Below are 20,947 nucleotides of genomic sequence, written 5' to 3' on the forward strand. Positions count from 1 at the left end.
CCATAGCACCTATGCTGCTGTTTATTGTACCACAGTTGTGTGGTGTGGGATTGGGATCTTCACACCATAAGCTCCAATAAGGACAGAGACTGCACTTGTTTTGCCCAGCATGTTTCCTCAATATCTAACAAAGTGTCTATCCCATCGTAGTTAATAAGTAAATATTTGGTGACTGAATAAAGTTTCCAGAGCTCCACATCACTTTTGTTGGATTGAATGAGTCTCTGGGATTATTTCAAGTAGATGGTGATCTCTCATAACATCACAAGCTGTATGACTTGGTATTTCCCCTTATATGCAGTCTTGCCCCTCAGCCAGAGCTAATAATGCAGCATGCAGCAAGTGGCCTCTCTGGGAGCCCCTGGGCCTTAGGCTGCAGCATCTCAGGCCCTGGCTGGGAACCTGACCACCTCCCCCTTCTCCTCTGCAGGTTGTGGACCTGGCCTATTAGCAGATGCCAAGATGCGGGTATTTGAACGTTCAGTGTATTTTGGTGATTCCTGCCAAGATGTTCTTAGCATGCTTGGCTCTCCACACAAGGTCTTCTATAAGTCAGAAGACAAGGTAGGGGAAATGTGTTTATAAAGTCAAAAAGGCAGTCTCTCTCTTTTTTTAAGTACACACTACTCCCAACATGGGGCTCTAACTTGCAACCCCAATGTCAAGAGTCACATGCTCTACCTACTGACTGAGCCAGCTCCACTTTTCTTTTTTAATCAATATTAAGTTAATATCAAGTAAATATAAATTGTTATTTTTCCATAGTACCTGTTCTATTACAGTTGACAAAGAATTAAATTGAAAGCTCTTGTCTGATCCTGTTGATCAGATTGTCCTGCCTTTTCTTGGACACCAGGGCTTAGTCTGTAGTCAACCAAAGCTCAGTGTTATTCAGCACTAGCAGCAGGTACTCTGACACTCTTGCTCACCTGATAGCTTAATGTTACACACAAAGCACAATTTGTAGACTTTCAGTTAATCCAAGAACTGTATTAAGGGGTTGGATTTTATTTTATTTTTTTCCTAACAGATGAAAATTCATTCTCCTTCCCCTCATAAACAAGTTCCATCCAAGTGCAATGACTACTTTTTTAACTACTTCACTCTTGGAGTGGTAAGTTCTGATTCCTGAGAGAAATGTTGGATTTCTGTGGTGGTGGACCATGCACCTGGGCATACCTTTGTGTACACGGGAGCTCGTAACCATGCCTGGCAGCAGGAAAACTAGCCCCAGCTGGCTTTGCCCAGTGCTGCCTTGCATTGGTACCCCAAAGTGGGCCTTCTCTGCCACCAAGATTGCTTAGAAACACAGGTTCCCTGGTATGTCTTGGCTTCTTTATTGAGGGAAGCGTGCTGCACAGGTGGCAGCTGTGGGAGTCATCCCAATTAACCTATTTTGGGATCTGCCTGTTTGTAGAACACAGGACCCTCTTCTGGGGTCACAAAATAGGGAGACTAAAAAGTAGGGGTGTGCTTATGTATTTGCAGGGGATCACCCCAGAGGCATTGCTGTGGCCCTGTGTTCTGGATGTAGGATGCTGAACAGAGCTTGTGGCCACTGTCAGTGCTGACAGTCCTGCTAGTAGATGGGATGTGTGTGAGAGAAGTTGTGTAAACCCTGCCCTAGCAGGATACATCTCTTAGGGCAGGGTTGGCCTGGACCTTGATTCTTCTAACCTTTGAGCCTTCTAGGGCCTGAGTTCCTGAAACAGCAAAGAAAGGGTAGATTCTGGAGAGGGAGAGAGGAGATACTGGGTCTGCCTATGTGGATAAAGACCAAAGGAGCCAGGGGTAGTAGGGGCACGGCAGCAGGCTCATAAACTCTTGAGGTAGGACAGTGGCAGAGGGAATGGTGCTTTGTAAACTGAACCTCTTGAGGTCAAGGACCAGTGATGATAAGTGACAAGAAAGATGGAACAAATGGCCCAGCCCTAATAGGACTTAATGTAGGAATGGAATCAGAGGGAAATCTGGGGTCACAGGCCTGAACAGCTGTCAGAGTGTGAAACTGGGAAGGGTGTGGTGAATAGGAGAGAGTGTTCGATAGGCAGCATCAACTCCAAGTCTGAGTCCTGGTCAGAGGCTGGATTTTCATTTCCCAGGGTCACTGATTCTCACAGAGAGGGCCTAATGGAAGCCAGAAGGGTCTTGCGGTCATGGCATTCAGAGTAATTAGATGCCTTGAGCCTCTGAAAAGTCAGGTGGTCGCTAAATCTTCTTAGTGACCTTTAAGCCAAGAGTTTTTGTTTTGTTTTGTTTTTTTTAAACGTTTATTTATTTTTGAGACAGAGAGAGACAGAGCATGAACGGGGAGGGTCAGAGAGAGGGAGACACAGAATCTGAAACAGGCTCCAGGCTCTGAGCTGTCAGCACAGAGCCCAATGCGGGGCTCGAACTCATGGACCGCGAGATCATGACCTGAGCCGAAGTCGGCCGCTTAACCAACTGAGCCACCCAGGCGCCCCTAAGCCAAGAGTTTTTAATCGAGTGCTTGTTAGGCAAGATCTCCATGATAGGTTTGAGTTCCCAAGCAGTGGCAGCTGTAGCCCACAAACCTGCTTGGCCTGCTGCTACCAAGTTTGGAATGGGAGACCCACAGATGATTGGGTCCCTCCCCTTTACTGAAAATGTCCAGTTAAGGCTGCTTGCCTCAGCTGCTCCCTTGACTGTTGTTTGGCAGAAGGCTGTTGTCCAGAGGCATCTCTATTATGAAGTGGCCGTCTCTGAGTTGGACATGTCCTTTCCCAACCTCAGTAACTTTCCCTACTTGGAAATCCTTGTTTTCTATCCCAGGATATCCTCTTTGACGCAAATACACACAAAGTGAAGAAGTTTGTCCTACACACCAATTACCCTGGGCATTATAATTTTAACATGTGAGTATACCTGTACCTGCTCCTCCAAAACTGAGCTTTGAACTAAAAATTCCCAGTAAAAGAGAGCTGTGGCTTTGAATGCTCACTAATTTGTACCTAAATTCTTAGTTTTATGGGAAGCAAACATTTCTTGAGTGTTTGTTCTGTTCCTGGTACAGTGTCCAATACCTTTTATCTCTCCATTTGTACCCATTTTACAAATAGGGAAATAGGTTCAGAGAGCTTGGTATCTTATCCAAGATGATAGGGTCTTTAGACCCCAGAGCCAGAGCTTTGGGGGACAGATTCATTATGTTTTTCCTGGGTTGCAGGGTTGAGATGCACAGGGGGTCAGGCCTCTCATGGGGCCCAGCCTTTACCTATCTGACTTCTCTCTCTAGTTATCATCGCTGTGAGTTCAAGATCCCACTAGCCATAAAGAAAGGTAAGTAGTGAATATCTTCAGAGTAAAGAAACTGTTTTGGAGAGTTAGTCTCTCATGATGAGAAGAGACCGTGATCCAAACAGAAATGCTAATGGTTGGGTTTATGGAGCCTTTGCCCTTAGCCTCAGCTCCTCTGGGTTGGGCTCTTTGTTCTGGGGCTGTATTGTTCTGGTCTGTAGTCTCCTGAAGGTTCTAAAGGTCTTTTCCTTTGACCATGGGATTGATGAGTGGGGATTGGTTGTCTCTGACGGGGAGTTTCCTATACATGATTATCCAGGTGCTTCCAGGTCAGTCTTGTGACTGCTGTCCATCTGCTGGTTCACTACCCTCTTCCATTCAAGAACTCTGAAATAGCCCATCTGCCTTCCCTCTGTACTCCAACCCCAATGCACAGGGTGGCCAGGTTTGGATTCCGCCTAGGGCTGGGGTCACAGGTGTGCTGGGCCAGCTACCAACCCACCCTATGTTTCTTTTCAGAAAATGCAGATGGTCAGACAGAAACATGCACAACCTACAGCAAGGTGAGCTCATATTTTCCCACCTGATGTAGCCCCAAAATGAAGTGGGTGTGAGCCCACCAGCAGTCTGGGGCCCACATCCTATGGGCCAGCCACTGGTCACAGGCAGGGTTAGGTCTCTGCTAAGCTCTTGCCACCCCCATCCCTTTTGCAGTGGGACAGTATCCAAGAGCTCCTGGGCCACCCTGTGGAGAAGCCTGTTGTCCTACACAGGTGAGCGGGAGGCTGCTGTCTCTGATGACCCCATCCTGCTCCTCACAGCCCAGATGGGGTAGGGAAGCCTAGCAATGCCTATGGCTTAGAAATGACAGAAGTTGCTAGTGTTGCCACAGACATTATTTCCTGCCCCCACCCTGCACATTACAACAGGGCCAGCTATTCTGCATGTTTACCTGTACCAGAGAGGTTGCCCCCTGTGATAGCCCCCCTCCAGCTACCTCCAGAGGGACCCTTTCACCCCTAGTTATTCAGAAAGTAAAGCACTTTTCATTGGCTTCCCTGGACTCTTTTTTCCCATCAGAGTTTCACAGGCTGCAGCCCACAGCTTTGTACTCAGTTGCCATGCTGCATGTGGCTCCTCCTTCCTAACTTCTTGCCACGCCACTCTAACTTCGTAATAACCTTCTGTGTACCACTAGACTGTGTAGGATTCAGAGCTTGAATAAGACCTGTCACCACCCTTGGGACCTCAAGGGCCTTTGTGGGAAACAGATAAAGCCATGAGAGACCAGTGGACAATAGCCCCCATCCCAAAAGGGACTGGATGCCCTGCCTGGCCTCGGCTTTTGTCTGCCCCTCTAATTCTGGCTTCCCTGGCCTCAGGTCCTCCTCCCCAAACAACACCAACCCATTTGGCTCCACATTCTGCTTTGGTCTTCAGCGGATGATCTTTGAGGTAAGCCCTGGGGGTTAAGGGGCTGGTGGCCATGCCAGGGATGGGCAAGTGATGGAGAAAGGTTTGGGAGGGCCTAACGGCTCTGCTGGGTGAGTTAATCCTTCCACAGTAACCCTGTCTGCTAAGAATCTGACCTACCCACATTCAACAGTAAGGGTTCAGAAACTATGTTGGGGAAATTTGGGATGATGGAGGCTAAAGCAGTGATCTATATCCAACAAGGTGAGAGGTGATGGCTATCCCACATATTTGAGAATGTAAATACAGTAGGAGAGGAAACGCCAGGGGGCAAGTGGGGCTCACCACAAGAGTGTTGGGTACCTTTGCATGCCATATGAAAGAATGTGCTATGGGTAAGTGTCTATAGAGGCCCCACTGGCTTGGGAGAGGAATGGGCTGTCCCTGTTTTCTCTTTTGGTTGCTACACCCAAATAACTTCAGTAGGCCCCAAGCAGTTCCAGAAGGACTGGATAAATAGGTATAGTGAAGTTGATGTATTCCATGAAGAGCAGGCAGTTTCTGGGCCGGAGATGAGCTCTAACATGAGTTGGGGGCGTTTAGGGATCAGCCCACCCCTGTGTGCAGGTGTTTTGTACATGGAACAATCCACTGTGCACAGGAGCTGCTTCAAATCCTTTCTCTGCAGTCACAGCTCCAGTACTAGCCTCACTGGTGGTTTTTATGGATGATTGCCTGCCCTGCCTACATCCCTTCTTCTCCTTCCCTTTGATTCCTTGTCCTCTACTCACACCAGGTCATGCAGAATAACCATATTGCCTCGGTGACCCTGTATGGCCCCCCCAGGCCTGGTGCCCACCTGAGAACAGCGGAGCTCCCCTAAGGACATCACCGCCCATGCCCCTCTGCCCTGTGGAGATGTGCATCGCATCCTATTCAGCAGGCTTCCATGTGCCACCCTGTGGGTTTTCTTGGACACCCTACCAGTGTTGAAGGGCTGTTGTGATGTTCTGAGGTGGGGCTCAGACTGGGTGCTCTGCCATGGAGTGAGAGGCCCAGATATTCCTCTGTCTGTCCTCGGCTTGCTGGTGCCAACAGAGGACACCAACTGCAAAGAGAAGCACAAACTCTGAGCCTTGATACCTGGACCCAGGAGACCTCGACTAACACATAAGGAGGCAGGGTTCTTTCTCCTCTGCCCCACACACATTGGGAAAAGTTGGGACTCTTTCTGTGGCTGAGGTCACAGGCACCGAGGACGAGGATGAGGTCCTGCCTTTGGCCCATTGTTGCCACGTGACCCTTAAGGCAAGCAGGTAGCATGTCCATAGTACTTGGTTGCAACTTTTGCACTACATCTACTTTAGTTACTTGATGAGCTGGCTGTGGCCAACGTGGCCCACCTGCCCTTCCCTGTTCCTTCCTTGCACGCGCTCCCTACCAGGCCCAGTAGGCACGCCCAACTGGTTGAAACACAACTTTTTACCATCTAGGTATGTGCCCAGGCCTTGTTCCTACCCCTCTTGGAGCCAGCCTTCAAGGTCACCTGTGCCCCCACTCTTCCCCAACATGGCTGGCAGGCTGCATGTTTCCATCCTGTTTGCCTCTTTTATTTAATGCCAAAGTTTTAGCCAAAGACATCTTCCTCCTTTTGTTGTTTCAGCATTCTGTTCTGCACTGAGGGCTGGCTCTCTTGCCCCAACCCTGGGCAGTGTCCCCTGGCCAGGCCCATTCATGGTTCAAGGCCTCTGGGGGCTCAAGGAAAGCTGGGCTGCTCAGTCTTTACATGGGTCTTACTAAGGAAAGTAGCATATGTGCTTTAAAAATAATCCTTTTGAAAAGAATTGAGAAGAGAAATGTATAATTTTATCCCATTTTTAATATTTTGGTCTAGCAACTTGTGATACATAGATGACAATTTTGTGAGTTTTTCAAATGTGTGTACATATTTTTGTAAATATGACTCTTTTGTAATTAACTCATGTACAGCCTCATCCTGTAGAGTTTAACATTGAATGTGCAGGGGACCTGCCCCAGGCTCCTAAGTGGTTCCTGGGTTACAGCCAGGCTTGTGTGGCGCTCCCATAACTTTGTGACTGACTGGTGTCTTCCTATTTGGACTGTGGCCTGGCCGGAGGACCCCCCTCCCCCCAGCCCACATTACATCCCACTGTTGGGGCAGCCAGGACTATTCCCATCCTCCTAGAATAGGGGAACCTTCCTCATGCCCTGCCCATACCCCTCCAATAAAGGCCTATGCCCTCAGCAGCGGCTTACCACGTGCTGTTGCTGGGATGTTTGTACTAAAATAAACATGGGGTGTTGATTTTTGAGAAACTGGGTGGTTGAAGAATATGGGTACTTTTATGGTGGTAGCTTTATCTTAGGTTCTTTGGCTCCTCTGAGTGGGGCAGCATAGCCTCTAGTAGGAGACTGGCATTGTTGTATGGGTGAAAGTTCTGCAGTGGGGAGACTCTAGGTGGGACCATGCACTCAGCTGTCCCTGTGTGCCTCTGTCCCTGGTGTTCCAGCCAGACCAGGGCCCAGGAAGGGTTGGCTTCAGGATAGACCTCAGAAGATTTAAAGATCTGCCCAGGGCTGAAAATCTGATTTGGAGGCGCAGGTGGGAAGCCAAATGCCTGCCTGGAGGACCGAGGCCAGGCCCCCACACCTCCTCCAGCCTTGGAAAAAAAAAACAAAAAACTGCATCTGCAGCATTCTAGGGCCTCCAAACCAAGGACTAGGGTCAGATTACATGAGCCTCTTACCACCACCCATCCCAGCTCCCCAAAACCTATTTGGTAGTAGGAGGACCAAACATGTCCCTGTTTGGCAGAGCCTGGTGCTCTATGGCCTCAGCCCTGGCTGTCTCAAAGGACTACTTTTCGAATGGTTCCAGGCCAGCAGGAGCCAAGCACAATCTTAGTTCCTTGGGGCCCCGTAGAGGCCAATTCCTGGTGAAATGGGGCTAGAGTTTGAACTCTTCAGCCTCCGGGAGAGAATTACATACACGGCAATAATTATCCTGGGTCTGAATGAAGGGGATCTTGGGGCCATGAAGTTACCTAGGAGTCCCACCGGAAAGAGCCAGCAGCAGCAGGCCAAGGACGCGCACAGGCTGGGCCATGGGGCCCGTTCAGCAGGCGCCACATAAGCCAGATGTCGGCCGCCGAGAGCCCGTGCACTACAACTAGCTCTCGGTAAAAGCAGGGGTCAAAGGTGCGCAGGTGCGGCGCCGCTGAAGGACGAGGGATGCCAAAGGTGCGGAAAGCAGGGTGAGGTTCCGGTGTGAGCCGAAGGCGCTGTAGACACATGCCCAGAAAGACGTCGTCAATGGGGAAAAGCTCAACCTGTGCACAGGCGCCGGCCAGGCGACGCAGCGTAACCCCTGAAAGCACAAAGCCACCACCACCCGCGTAGGCCGGGTAGGCGGGCAAGCCATACACAGCCTCTGGGATGTAGTATTTGCTAGCCCGCGCGCGGATTGGCCGAGCCTGCACAATCACGTCACCCGCAAGCAGGTCCTGCGCCGGGTCCCGCGGCGCCAGGAACTCCAGCAGGTTTCCCACGTGCACAAACACATCTGCGTCGCCCTTAAAAACGAAGCGCACCTCGGGACAGTAGGCCGAGGCCCAGGCCAGAAAGTGGATCTCCTTGAGCGTTAGGTTGAAGAAAGTGTCGTCAAAAGCCCAGAGCAGGATGTCCGCGTATGCACGGCTTTCGGCACGCAGCAGGGCTGGCCAGTGGGTTCGCGTGCCCTCCCCTTCGGCGTCTGTCCTGTCAGTGCCCGTGCTCCTGGGCACGCCCAGCAAGAACACGCGGCGCACGAGCGCCCCCTGCACACGGCCCTCAGCACCCCACGTCTGGCGCACGGCCTGGCGCCGCTCGAAGTCCGCCGCCACTGACTTGACGGCGATGAGCAAGTCGGGTCCACCTTCAGGTGCGCCATCTCCTCGGCATTTGTGCGGCTGATTAATGAGCAAGGGGAAGCGCCGCTGGTCCTTGGCGCGTAGGTAGCGGCCAAAGTCAAAGGGTCCCGTGGGTGTGGGCGGCTCCGGTGTGTCCCCTTCGTAGACCAGAGGGGCTGGGGCTGGGGCTGCGTCCGCGTCCGCGTCCCGTGCCTGGAAGACTCGGAGTCCCGGAGTAGGCGCTGCCTCTACCTTCCCTTGCGCTCGGGGTGCGTTGGTCGTCGGGGTCGCGCCCTCGCGCTGTGTGTAGAGCAGGAGGCCGAGGGCGGTGCCAAGGAGAAGCGTGATCGACGCGTCCCCGCGTAGGCGCAGCCTCCGCCTCATGTCCGCGTGGCTCACGCCCCCGCCCCCTGCGGAGAAACTCAGTCAGGGGCCCCTGCCGCGAAAGCCAGCGGCTGGTAGGGGCTCCCAGCCCCACTCTCCCCAGGGGGAGGGGGCTGAGGCCACAAGCCGAGGGTCTCCGCTACCAGCCATTCGTCCTCCGGCGTTTTCTTCTCCGGGCCGTGGCACCCCACCCCACCCCCACCAACACTGGGATGGGCACCCTGAAGGGGCTGGAAGTTCCTCCTAGTAGCCAATTCCCACCCCTCAACCCCGGCCCAGGACGGTTCCTCAAGGCCGGGAGCCTCGGAGCCTCGGCCCGATTCCCAACCCGCCCTTCCCGCGCTGTAGCCGAATCCCTTCCACCCCTCCCTACCCACCACGTCCTTGGGATCCCGACACTCACTCTCGTCCCTTGGGAGCGGCGCGGCCCCGGACGCCAGGGCTCCGGGGCTCAGCGCAGGGTCCCAAGGGCAGCCATGAACCGGGCCTGGGCCAAATGCAGCGTTGGCAGGAAGGGGGGGCCGGGGCCGCTGCCACGTGACCCTCCAGCTGTGCGCGCCGGGACATCTGGAGCTCAGCTCCGCCCTGGCGCCTCAGGGAGTGCTGTCTCCAAGTGGGGACTAATCTCTGAGAAGAATCCCCACAGGCAACTCTCTGGGAAGGTCTGAGAAGGTGGGTTCTAGTCTCGGTGTGGGCTCAAATGCCCCAAATCTGCCTTTCCGTGAGGGCAGGAAGAAACATTAGCCTTTCTGGTTAATCTCCACACCCCCACCTCTTCGGAGTGGGACAGGGTCTTGGCTGGCAGGAGCCTGGGGCAGGCGGGTCCCAAATCCCTGAGGCCCAGCGTCTTAGACATCTACTTGGCCACTGTCCCAGACTATCTTGGAAGAGCCTCTCCTCAGCTCACCAGCAGCCCTGGTTCTACCAGGCAGGACCTATAAATTATAAATGGCCCCGGACACGTGGCTGTCTCCCTACTCCTGGTTCTATGCTCCCCCACTCCCACCCTCCAGCGCGCACGCGCGCGCACACACACACACACACACACACACACCAAAGACAGGTCATTCAATTCTCACAACGTTGGTAGCAGCTTTCATTGCTCATGTCTAGGTGGGGACAGTGCCTTTCAGGGAGTTAAGTGACTTGCCCAGCATCATATAAGCAGAAAGTAAGAGCACTGCCCCAGGTCTTCTGGAACTCAGTTTGGAACTCTTCCCTCTGTCCTCCTTTGCCCCCTCTCTCCATCTATCCACTAGGACACAGGACAGGGGGTCAACCCCCTCTGCTTTAACTTCACAGCAAGCACTTAAGTCTGTTTCCCCAGAGGCACCTCTTGGGCCCCCTGGTCCCTAGTGCCCCAAATCAGCATAGCCTCCTGCAGGCCTGGGCCACTGCAGGCCAGATTGGACGGACAGGGATGGTTCAGCTAGGGGATTCCTGAAGCATGCCGTGAGCAAAGGGTTTGATCCGGGACCCAGGTGGACAGAGAGTTGTTCTGGAGATTGAGGGCCCCCATCTCAGCAGGCAACCCCACCCTCCATCCAGCTGACAAAAGCTGAAACCCTGAGGTCCTCCTTCACTCTCACTCCTCATCCAGTGTCATTAGGCCTGCTATCTTTCATCCTAAACTGCTCCTAGTGTTCATCCCTTCCCTCCATCTCTGCTGCCACTGCCCTAGCCTAGACCCTCTCTCTCCTCCCCTCCCCTCTCTCCATCCTCCTCCCTCCCCATCTCCCTCCTCACCAGCCTCCCAACCTTAACTCCCCAAACCCTCTAAATGCTTCTCACTGGCCTCAGTATAAAATCCAAACTCTATAAAATGGCTCACCAGTCCCCAAGCTATCTGCCTCCCATACTCACCAACTGGTCTGGTCTCTCTACAAACCCACCCACCCCTAGATGCAGCCATTCCAAACTTCCTGTTCTTCTAACATTCCCCAAGACCTCACCTGAGGCTGGCTATGCCCAGAGTGTTGCCATTCTCTCAAACCCCCACCGTCTCCCCTATTCACACTCCTATCTCTCCCCAGAAGCCTAACCCCTATTTTTCACATCAAAAAAACAGGTGATCTTTTATTACAGTTGCTTAATATCTGCAGTCCGACACTGAGTATGAACTGGGGGCAGGCAGTTTCATGTATCTTGTTCACCACAGTATTTACAGCACCAGGATGATAACTAGGACACAGCAAGTGCTTAATGAGCAGTTACCTGTTCAGTGAGTGAAGAGGTAAGGGCTGGCCAGAAGCCCTTCATTTGGGGTGGGCAGACTGCTGCAGCAGGTCACCCATGCACTCTGTCTCTGTCATAGTATCTGGAGCCAAATCCCCAGTGGCACCCCAGTAGGCATGGTGGGTGCTTGCCCAACTCTTGAAGAAGGCAATCAACACTGCCCAGCAGCTCCAACAGTTCGGCTAAGTGGGGTTATAAGTGTGGTCTCAGAGTCCCATGGATGGACAGAGCTCAGCAGTAGCAGCAGAAGGGACTCTAGGGTCATCCAAGTGCTCCAAACCTGGGCTGGACAACTGGCCGATCGTCCCTTTCTCTGGTACCCAGCCTAGGCCAGGCCGCCATCGGGATTCGCCAGGCCCAGCAAGTCCTCTGCCAGGCTGGTGAGCTCGTTCTCCTCTAGTGCCTCTACCAGGCGCTGCAGCGTGGCGCGGCGACCCTCGGCCTGCACGAAGCGCCGCAGCAGCTGGAAGGCCTGCTCATACAGCCCGTCGCGCTCGTACTCATAGGCCAGTGAGTCGAGCGCCGGGTCCCGCAGCGCACGACAGCCTCGCTGCAAGGAGCGCCCCACTTTGCGCCACTTGAGGCCTACTGAGCGCGCGAACGTCTGTTGGTCCTGCAGGCTCAGCGGCCGGTTCACTGCGGGGGGAGCGGGAAGCAGAATGAGCTCGGGAAGCCAGGAGCGGTACCCTCCATTCCCACCCAGGTACTACCCGGCCCAGACCTTGCTCCTCCCCAAACTCCATCTTCCCAGTGACCCTGCCTGCGCCTCTGAGCCCGCCTCACCTATGGGCTGACCCTGGAACAGAAAAGTCTGGCCAGATGGCGGCGGCGGCGGCGGCTTCTCGTCTGAGAGAGAGGCATCCAGGGACTGTGAGGGCACCGGAGCGACCTCCACGTCGCTACCCTGGCCCCCCGAGCCGCATGTCAGATTCCGGAGCGCATCCTCTAACTCAGAGAGCTCGTCGTCCCGGAGCCGGTCAGGCTAGGGAGGGCAGTGGGGGGTCGTCGGTAGGTGTGTTAGCTGCGGATCCCCGCCCCACCCCAACCTGGCCCTGGCCCTGGCCCTGGCCCTGGCCCAGCCGCACCTTCTGGGCGAAGATGCAACTCAAACAGCGCTCTTCATCCGTCAGCAAGGTATCCAGTCGCTCCACGCCAGCGCGCAGCTCCAGTTCCAACGGCACCGAATGCTGGGCGAGTGCTGCTGCCAAGCACCCTTGCAGCGCAGCGCGCAGCGCCCCCTCGCGGTAAGCTCGCAGGAAGCGGCTGCAGGGCTGGCGTCCGCAGAAACGCACCTGCACAATCAGCTGCGGTTCACTGCGGTGGATCTTGAGCATCTGCAGCACCTCCGGACTCCCAACACTCTCTGCGGAGGCGGACAGTCAGGCGACAGGCGGTCCCCATGCGGGGCCGTTCTCCAAGCGACCGTAGTGGGGTGAAGCCCGCGCAGACTCCCTCCCTGTTCCTAGCTCCCAGCTGGGAAACAAAACTGGCATGCACACAGCAACAACCCAAAATGAAAGCCAGAACCTATCACAGGGAGCACCGTAAGACGGAATGGGTGCCACCCCAGCCCCATCGTTGAAGCCTCAAATGAGGGTGGGCAAAAGGGACATAGGGAGAGGCTTTGCAGCACAGAGAGGGGCGTATGCCCAGGGCAGCCAAGCCTTCTGGGTGGGCACCCGTCAGGACAGTGGAGGGAGAGGTCTCAGGTCTTCAGGCTCCACCAACTGTGGCTCCCACTGCCCGGGAAGGAAGCGGATCCCCCAAACGGCTTCAGCTTCCTGTGGCCTCTGCCCCGAGAAGGGAAAGGGGGGCTCCCCCGAAAGGTAGGTACTAGGGAGGGGTCTTGGGCAAGGAGTGCTGCAGTGAGAGAGGAAAAGAAGAGAGAGATGGGCGATTAGTAGAAAGCAGAGAGCTGGCTGGTCTGGTGAGTAGAGGGCATCAAGCAGGTGGGGGGGCGTTAGTGCACATATAGGTAGATCATACACAGAGACGGGGACACATGTCTACACCCAAGGGCACACATGCATAAACAGAGAAGACAGACTTATGAAACCAAGCACCCCTCTCCCCTCCTCCCCACCCCATCATATCTTTTCCTTAACACGGTGGTTAAGCAAGGGGCCCACAGAGTTCACGAGGTGGGGCCTCAGCCCCTGGCCCCGCCCACAAAGGCCCAAGTTCCCCTCCCTCTTCAAGTACCCCCCCACCCACGCACCTGCCAGTGCAGTCCGCAGAGCCCTGTACACCGCCACCTTCTGCTGGGGGTGAGCGTAGGCATCGGACAGGACCACTTTATCCAGCGAGGACTCCACAAACAGGTATGCGCTGCCCACCCACTCCTCGAGCCCATTTGGCCCACTCGCCATCTTGCCTCCTGGAGACATAGACAGGCATCCAGATCACCCCAACCCAGCCCTGGAGACAAGTGTCCAGTCCTGCATGGCCCAGCTGTCCCCACCCAGCTGGCACACTTGTGAGGGGAAATTTATCATCCCACAGGCAGCCCCTTGTGCTTCTGTCTCTGCACAGCCCAGCCCAGCTCAGCTCAGCCCAGACTTGGAGTGAGTACTGTCCATCCACTATCTTCTCAGAGAAAGCCCAGGGTCACAGTGGCAGAAAAAGAGAGATACTATACTGCAGTGGAGGCAGAGAAGTTCTGCTCCCCATCCCCCACCCCTCCCTCAGGCCAGGATGTCTCCCTTATGAAAGCTGATAGGAGACATCCTTATCCTGGGCAGTGTCCATGCCCCACAGCCAACCGAACCCATGTCCTGGTATGCCTTCAGCTTAAACTTGAGCCCCGAGTACCCCTTTGGGACCAGAGCCCCCCCCCCCCAGTAGGTTTTCTCACCTGCATTCCTACCATACCTCCTGGCTTCACTTCCAAGGATACCTGTTAGTGTTGACCTGTGCCCAGATTCCCTTTCCCAATCCTGGCTGAACTTTGGGGCCTTCCCTCTTCTACCCATGTGCCTGTTGGGGGCGCTAACCCCACTCCCTAGCTCCAGGTGTGAGCGAGAGAAATAGGCCTGGCCAATCTTCATATTCCACTCCTCTTCCTGAAATAATTAGTTCAGAGTTGGGTATAGGATTCAGGTGAATCATAATCAACCTGCAACCTTGGCTGTACCAATAAGAAAGAGACATTAGTTTCCCTTCCCACGGGGCTGAGCTGGAAGGAAGGATAAGGACTCCTTTGCCACTGCCTGGAAAGAGCCTGGCTGAGAATAAAACTGACACAGAAGGAGACAGAGCCAAGGGATGAAGAGATGCATGCCTAACCATACTATGCCCCTGGCTCTAGCTGCACCCTGAACTTCTCAGTTATGTGACCTAAATCATTCCTTTTTTGTTTTAAAGTCCTTGGAGCTGGGCTCTTGTCTTACACAACTCAAATTGTTCTATTACAGATTCCCTCCTTGTCCAGACAGAGCCAGGGCCCCTTGGTGCTAGTATCTCCTCCATCTATCTTCTGACCAAACCCTAGCCCTAGACCGGGGGGGGGGGGGGGGGAGAATTCCCATGAGGCAGCATGGTGCAGCATGATTCTTCCTCCCCACCTTCCCTGGGACAACATCTTACGCTTTTCCTAGAAACATTGGCTCAAGACCCCACCTCCTGCCTCACCAGTCACACTTCTTTATCTCTGATCATCTGTATTTATATACAGTGGGCTAGGAGGGGGTGCTGAGCCCCAGCTGTAAGCACCCAGGATGTCTTTGCTGTAGGCAGAACAGATGGGATGGCCCCAGCTGGCATCCATTTACATGAGGAACAGGGAGCCTCAGCAGTGTGTGTGTGTGTGGAGGGGGTGGGGGGGTGTGCCAGAGGGTCCCTTGGACTTTGTTGGTTAGGGAGTAGGAATCCTGACCTCAAAACAGAGGTTGCATTTCAGATCTGCCCCCAGATCGTAACCCGAGAGCCACAGCTGGGACAGTAACTAGCCAGGCAGGGACCCTCCAACATCACCCAGACCTGATGATGGTCTGTCCCACCCTCAGTATGAGCACAGGGGACATGCCTTTTGAGCCTCCCTTCCCCATAACCTTTTGGTAGAAAACATATTAATACTTGTGTATTTATCCAAAGCAATAGTCTGGAAATTAACAGGAAGCTAGCTAGCAGTATTTACCTCTGCAGGGGGTGAGAAGGAGATTGGGGGGGCGGGTATTTTCATTGTATTTAGCAACATTCTAATTTATGTAAAATAGACATATTTGCTTTGTATTAAAAAGCAACATAAATTGGAAGCAAAAAAAAAAAAAAAAAAAAAACAACGGGGTAAGACTCTATAGGTGATAAGTGGGACCAAGAGCAGTACAAGACAAGTGACAAAAAAGTGAGGAGCCCAGGGGGAGTGGCCCAGAGGGCAGGGAACCTGCCCTGAAACGTTTCTTCTTCCATGTCTTCTTAGCCCCCTGACTTGAGGGTGCTGACCTCATGAATGTGGAAGTTGCAGTGGTGGGGGGCTGGGACCGGGCCAGAGTCTGCCCATCAGGACTGTCAGGGCGGGCGGGCCCTGGAAACCTGAAGGAAGCGGGTGTGGGGGGGGGGGGGATGTTCTATCACACTCACTAGTGGACAAATGGGAGAATTCAAACAGGTTGGGCTGGAGGTCTGGAGGGTCAGATAATAGGATTGAGACGAGGACGGGGACCCTTGGCTCGAGTTATCCACTGAGGAACCTCTTCCTGCGTGTCGTTCTACAGAAGCCCCTCCTCGGGAAGCCCCGCGCGCGTCATCCACCCGCAGTCCGCCTCTCTGAGGGCGGGGCCGGGTTGGGTCAAGAAGACTCTTCACTGAGCTGAGACTGAGAGGGACACGCGGGTACCAACTAAAGAAAATAGGCCCCTACTACCAGAGGCCAACCAGGCACAGGGTTCCATTAATATAGCCTAACTGTCCTGGGGCAGCTCCACCTCCGGTTGGGTGGACAGCAAAGGCCCGCGGCCAGAGCCTCTCAAGAACTGCATCCATCCTGGCGCGTCCCCCTACTCAGCTGCCCCTCTGCCCAGCCTCCAGTTGCGCCCACCCTCGTGCTGCGGTTTCGCAAGTGCAATTGGCTAGGGCGGGAACAGGTCTCTGCTCACAGACAAAGTCAGAACGAGCCCCGCCCCGCCTTCCCACCAGTAGGAACTTGACCACCCGCCCCCCCGCCGCCACCGAAAGACCCTAGCTGGGATGAGGAACGCTAGTGCCAACGTCCGTACGCTCTCTTTCGCCTGCCAAGGAAACACCCCAATAGGCCACCGCCACCAGCTGGCCCGGGCAGCAGCGGGTGACAACCCCGCTGCACCCACGCTCCTGAGCCGGGATCCGCCTCTGTTCCTGCCGGCACCCGGGAAAGCCCACCCATCCTCTGCACTAACCTGGCGGCCTGGGCCCAGCCCGGATTCCCACGCCCGCCCTGCTCCACTGGACTAGGCTGCTTCCGGGTGTGCGCGGAGCGCAGGGGCGGCGCCCCAGCCGGAGCAGCCCCGTCAGCCCGGGCGTCCCGCCCCCCGTGCTCCCTGTGACTCCTTCCCTCCCACTGTCCTCAGGCGCCAGTCCACAGCCTCTGGGCAAAGCCCCCTTGGTCCGTTGAGCAGGTAAGACACTGGCGCCCAGGGTTAGACGGCGGGAAGAACTGCCCACAGCAAGAGACTTTGGGCACTTGCGGCATTTACGCGCCCAGGGGACCCCAAGGGAGAGCGCTGCCTCGCTTTCTCAGGCAGGAAACAGATCAACAAAGAGGCACCCCCTGGGCACCATAATTTTCTAGTGCCGCCTGGAGGCTTGAGCTCGATGATCTCTGACCTCTCCTACTCCTTGACACTCAGAACGGGGTGCCGGTGGGTCCAAGTTCAAGCCTGGCCGAGGGTATCTGAAGCCCTAAGGATAACGAGGCGCAAATTGCAGCAGGGACAGTTAACCTGGAGAATATGGGATAACAGAAAACTAGCAAGTGGTGTGAAACGTGTAGGAAAACCTTCAAGCACTCTAAAATAAATTGTCAACTTCGAAGAGGATGCACACTTTCCAACAAAGGCCGCGCTCTAGGATGGGTCTGCGAAATTCCTGCTGAACCTAAATCGCCCAACCTGAGCCTGTACTGCTCCGGGATCAGGATTGAAACTTGAACCCAGGGCCCCTCAGGTCTCAAAGCCCGAAGCTTTTCTCCGCCCCTCCGGCCTTTCTCAGGAAGCACCCGGGACTTTTCCCCGGGGGGGGGGGGGGGGGGGAGAAAAGGAAGGAGCCTTCCCTCAGAGCCGGTTCAGCAGTGCCCCACCCGCGCCCCCGCTTCCTGATTGGCTGGTGGTCCCTGCCAATTAAAAGTATTCTCCAATGCTTTCGCCCTATTAACCCTATCGTCACTCTCTAGTGACTGGCAAGGCTAGGACGTGGTTTCTCAATTGGGACCGGTGGAGTCAACTGGCACTTCTTAAAATTCAGATTCCTGGGTCCTACTCTTTCCAGAGAGCCTGATTTAGTATGTGGGCAGTGGGATCTGTATTGTGAACAAGTGTGCGGGTGATTCTACGGCCCCTACCATCTGAGAAGCCCTCATTTCAAGGGCCCTTGAGGCGAGTCTTGGGCCCAGTCCTTCCCTGGAACTTAGAGTTCAGGGAAGGAAGCAGTTCTGGAAGATGTCTGGGAGACTAGTCTGGGTGGTCCGGGTGGGGAGTGTGTGTATGGGGAGGCAGTTAGAGGCGAGAGGAGCTCTTTGAGCTGGGGAGGGGGTGGGCAGGGAGGGAAGGACGATTTGTCCCAGGTCATGTACAGTGCAGCCCTCCACCTTCCTCAGGGTAAACCTTAGTAACTAGGAGAAAGACCCGATAGCATTTTCCAAATCTACATGTTCGGCTTTATCAACTTCGCACATAGGTCGTAGCTGTATTTCTTCTGGTATAGCATAAAATGCAGATTTGTTCAACAAGTGAGAAAGAATCTTTAAGCATCCAGGGCCAACCTCATGGTTCTGAGGCCTGTTCAGTGAGAGGCACAGGGTCTCATGCTTAGTTTAACACCTTGGTCAAATGCTCTGCTGTCACTGTCTTGAGATTATTAATAATATTTTCAGCAAAGAGTCCTGTATTTTCATTTTGCACTGGGTTCTGCAAATTATGTAGCAATTCCTGGGCCACAAGCATTTCTACACATAGGTTCTGGTGGTCCCCTCAACATTTTGGCTTTCTTGAGCCCAGAGACGCCCTTCTCTCCAGGCAAGAACCGCTGTTAGCACGGAGCTCCCACCCCGCCCACGGTCATGACAGAGCCTGGAGAGCAACTGCCAGAGGAGGTGCTGGCGCTTATCTTTCGCCACCTGCCCCTGCGGGACCGTGCCACTGCCTCCAGGGTCTGCAGAGCCTGGGCTGCTGCTGCTACCTGCAGCGCGGTGTGGCACGACACGATCATCAGGTGAGCGGGCCCCTCCCTCTCCCTCCTCCGCGCCGCCCTCCTGCCTTCTCCCTTTCTCCATGGAGTTGGGGGTTAGGGATATTAAAAAGCACAATCGTTACTAACATTTATTGGCCACCTATTATGTACTAACTGGTGTTCTAAGTGCCTTATGTATATTAATTTATTTAATCCCCACGAAAACCTTATGTGGTAGATAGGTAGTATTATTATGTCCATTGCACAGATAAGAAATTGAGGCAGAGATTTAATCACTTTCTACAGGTCACTCAGGTAAGGAGTAGCTGAGTCAGAATGGGAACCTGACAGTTCAGAAGCCATGCCAGGCCTCTGTAGAGACCTCGGAGAAAGCTCAGTTTCTAAAATATCATTGGCTTTCACTGCCAGAGTTTCAACTAGTGACAGGCGTATCGCATCTTAAGTCTTCTAAAGGGATAGGGTGGGAGGTCCCCCTAGAATCAGCGTCTACTTTGGGGCAACCAGGAATGATCAGGACTGGGAGGTGTATTGTAGGGGGCAGGGTGGGGACAGTAGGGTGAGGGACAGGCATTGGCCTCTCGAGGCCAATGCCTTTTCTTCACCGTTCTAACCACAAGTTACGACTGTGAGCGAGAAGGTACGCTGCTACCATATCTGTCCGCCTGCCTGGACCACGTTCACAATCTACGGCTGGAATTTGAGCCGTCGAGGGAGCCGAGCCGCAGGGCGGCCACTGAGTTGCTGACGGCACTGGCGGGTCGTACCCCAGGGCTTCGAAGCCTGCTCCTGAATTGCCACGGAGAAAAGCCCCTCTTCGACGCAGGCCGCGACATCCTGGACGCCGTGCACGCCATCTGTCGGGCCTCCTGCGCGCTGCGTCACCTCGACCTTCGGCGCTTGCCTTTCACACTGGACGACGCACTGGTGCTGCAGGCGTCACGCGGCTGTCCCGAGCTCCGAAGCCTTTTCCTAAACAACTGTACGCTGGTGGGCAGCGTGAGGCCAGACTCCGTGCTAGAGCTACTGAAGGCCTGCCCGCGTCTGCGCGCCCTTGGGCTGCACCTGGCCAGCCTGTCGGGCACCGCCCTCCAGGTGTTAGCGGCTCCAGACCGCGCGCCTTTCGCTCACTTGGCCCTACGGTGCGCGTGCCCCGAGGACGCACGCGCGCCCCCCTTGCCCGAGGAAGCCTGGGCCGCAGTGCGCCGCCGCCACCCAAGACTGGTCGTGGAGCTGGAGCTGGAGCCAGCGCTGCCTGACGAGAGCGTGACGCGGGTCCTGCAGCCTGCCGTGCCAGTGGCTGCGCTGCGCCTCAGTCTCTCTGGGGACACCGTAGGTCCTGTGCGCTTTGCTGCGCGCCACTATGCCTCAACCTTGCGCGCGCTGGAGGTGCGCGCCGCTGCCTCAGCGGAGTTGGACGCCGCGCTGGAGTTGCTGGCTGTGCGCTGCTCGGACCTGCGCGAAGTACACTGCTTCTGCGTCGTGCGACCCTCCGTGCTGCACGCCTTCCGCGCGCACTGTCCGCGCCTGCGCAGCTACACGCTCAAACTAACCCGGGAGCCACATCCCTGGCTGCCCACTCTTGTGGCGTGATGGCGTAGCCGCCTCCCCAGCAGATATGTGGCCACTGAGATGCTGGATGCATTTGCCTAGGCGTGCACCTACTACTAGCCCGCTCCTTCAGGACTCTGTTGCCTCGGGACCAGCCCCTGCGTCCTGAGTCCACTGGGTGTATTTCCGTAGTGGGATCACCCTCCTTCAATCCCACTGTCCTATGGAAGCTACGCTAGCTCCGCGTCCCTGGCATGGGGAGCGGGGCGGTGGGGAGACAGGACACAGGCTCAGGCGGCGCCTCTGGGGAGAGTGTGAAATAAAAAAAAATCCTGTAGCAACACTGCGTCCTGTGCAAAGGCGGCGCTGGCTCTTAACAGGGAGAGCAGGGAACCCGCAGAGGCCAGAGGACCCCACCAGGTAGGCGTAGGAGAGATCATTTGTACTGATAAGCTACGGCTGCGGCTGCGGCGGTCAGGGACCGGGCACTCCGCATCCTTGGAAAGACCATGTCTCAGAGTTCTTCGGGAGGGTGCCAGCTTCTCCTCTCCGCATCCCAACCCCTTCACTTCTATCTGCCCTCTCTATCCAGGCCATGGCCATCACCTTCTAGACTTTTTCAGCCCACACCAGGCCGCGCACGGGCGATTTCTCCCTAAGAACAAAGGGTGACACTCGAACCCAGGTCTCCGTCCCCACCGCACACTCCACTCACATCGGATCCCAGCCTTCCCTTTCTGTCCGCTGTTGCTGCGGCCGCGGCCTGAGCCCCGCCCCGTGGGTTCGCACGTGGCCCCCGCCTGACCCGGCGCCCGGAGGCG

General features: G+C 55.1%; 4 protein-coding genes across 9 annotated transcripts in view; 2 read left to right on the top strand and 2 right to left on the bottom strand.

Annotated features, from left to right (window-relative positions):
* Window positions 1–6,984, top strand: part of PHAF1 (phagosome assembly factor 1) — a 30,633-nt gene extending 23,649 nt beyond the window's left edge. For 2 of the 3 annotated variants that reach the window (XM_042968806.1, XM_042968807.1), the window contains exons 10-17: window positions 431–564; window positions 1,031–1,114; window positions 2,794–2,876; window positions 3,257–3,300; window positions 3,778–3,821; window positions 3,973–4,031; window positions 4,641–4,713; window positions 5,468–6,984. In XM_042968806.1, the coding sequence (XP_042824740.1) occupies window positions 431–564; window positions 1,031–1,114; window positions 2,794–2,876; window positions 3,257–3,300; window positions 3,778–3,821; window positions 3,973–4,031; window positions 4,641–4,713; window positions 5,468–5,554 (608 nt within the window). In that variant the 3' untranslated portion in view covers window positions 5,555–6,984. The remainder of the gene's footprint in view (window positions 1–430; window positions 565–1,030; window positions 1,115–2,793; window positions 2,877–3,256; window positions 3,301–3,777; window positions 3,822–3,972; window positions 4,032–4,640; window positions 4,714–5,467) is intronic. The other variant, XM_042968808.1, reaches the window with a different exon arrangement.
* B3GNT9 (UDP-GlcNAc:betaGal beta-1,3-N-acetylglucosaminyltransferase 9) lies at window positions 6,533–9,927 on the bottom strand. Of its 2 annotated transcripts, none has more exons than XM_007090259.3 (2): window positions 9,367–9,927; window positions 6,533–8,989 (listed from the first exon to the last, which is right to left on the bottom strand). In XM_007090259.3, the coding sequence occupies exon 2, from the start codon at window positions 8,961–8,963 to the stop codon at window positions 7,737–7,739; it is 1,227 nt and encodes a 408-aa protein (XP_007090321.3). In that variant the 5' UTR covers window positions 8,964–8,989; window positions 9,367–9,927; the 3' UTR covers window positions 6,533–7,736. The 2 variants fall into 2 exon arrangements, with proteins under 2 accessions (XP_007090321.3, XP_015396654.2); XM_015541168.2 differs by having other exon boundaries at window positions 9,341–9,927.
* A 1,099-nt stretch (window positions 9,928–11,026) lies between these two features.
* TRADD (TNFRSF1A associated via death domain) lies at window positions 11,027–16,659 on the bottom strand. The gene is made up of 5 exons (XM_042968493.1): window positions 16,571–16,659; window positions 13,417–13,575; window positions 12,284–12,561; window positions 11,982–12,180; window positions 11,027–11,834 (listed from the first exon to the last, which is right to left on the bottom strand). Exons 2-5 carry the CDS (start codon window positions 13,565–13,567, stop codon window positions 11,524–11,526), a joined length of 939 nt encoding a protein of 312 aa, XP_042824427.1. The 5' UTR covers window positions 13,568–13,575; window positions 16,571–16,659; the 3' UTR covers window positions 11,027–11,523.
* FBXL8 (F-box and leucine rich repeat protein 8) lies at window positions 11,823–20,168 on the top strand. Of its 3 annotated transcripts, none has more exons than XM_042968488.1 (3): window positions 11,823–11,901; window positions 18,404–18,599; window positions 19,196–20,168. In XM_042968488.1, the coding sequence occupies exons 2-3, from the start codon at window positions 18,448–18,450 to the stop codon at window positions 20,166–20,168; spliced, it is 1,125 nt and encodes a 374-aa protein (XP_042824422.1). In that variant the 5' UTR covers window positions 11,823–11,901; window positions 18,404–18,447. The 3 variants fall into 3 exon arrangements, with proteins under 3 accessions (XP_042824422.1, XP_042824421.1, XP_007090331.1); XM_042968487.1 differs by lacking the exon at window positions 11,823–11,901 and adding an exon at window positions 12,476–13,024; XM_007090269.3 differs by lacking the exon at window positions 11,823–11,901 and adding an exon at window positions 16,707–16,789.
* The last annotated feature ends 779 nt before the right edge of the window (window positions 20,169–20,947 follow it).

This window comes from Panthera tigris, chromosome E2 (assembly GCF_018350195.1).
Source record: "Panthera tigris isolate Pti1 chromosome E2, P.tigris_Pti1_mat1.1, whole genome shotgun sequence".
Classification (NCBI taxonomy): domain Eukaryota; kingdom Metazoa; phylum Chordata; class Mammalia; order Carnivora; family Felidae; genus Panthera; species Panthera tigris.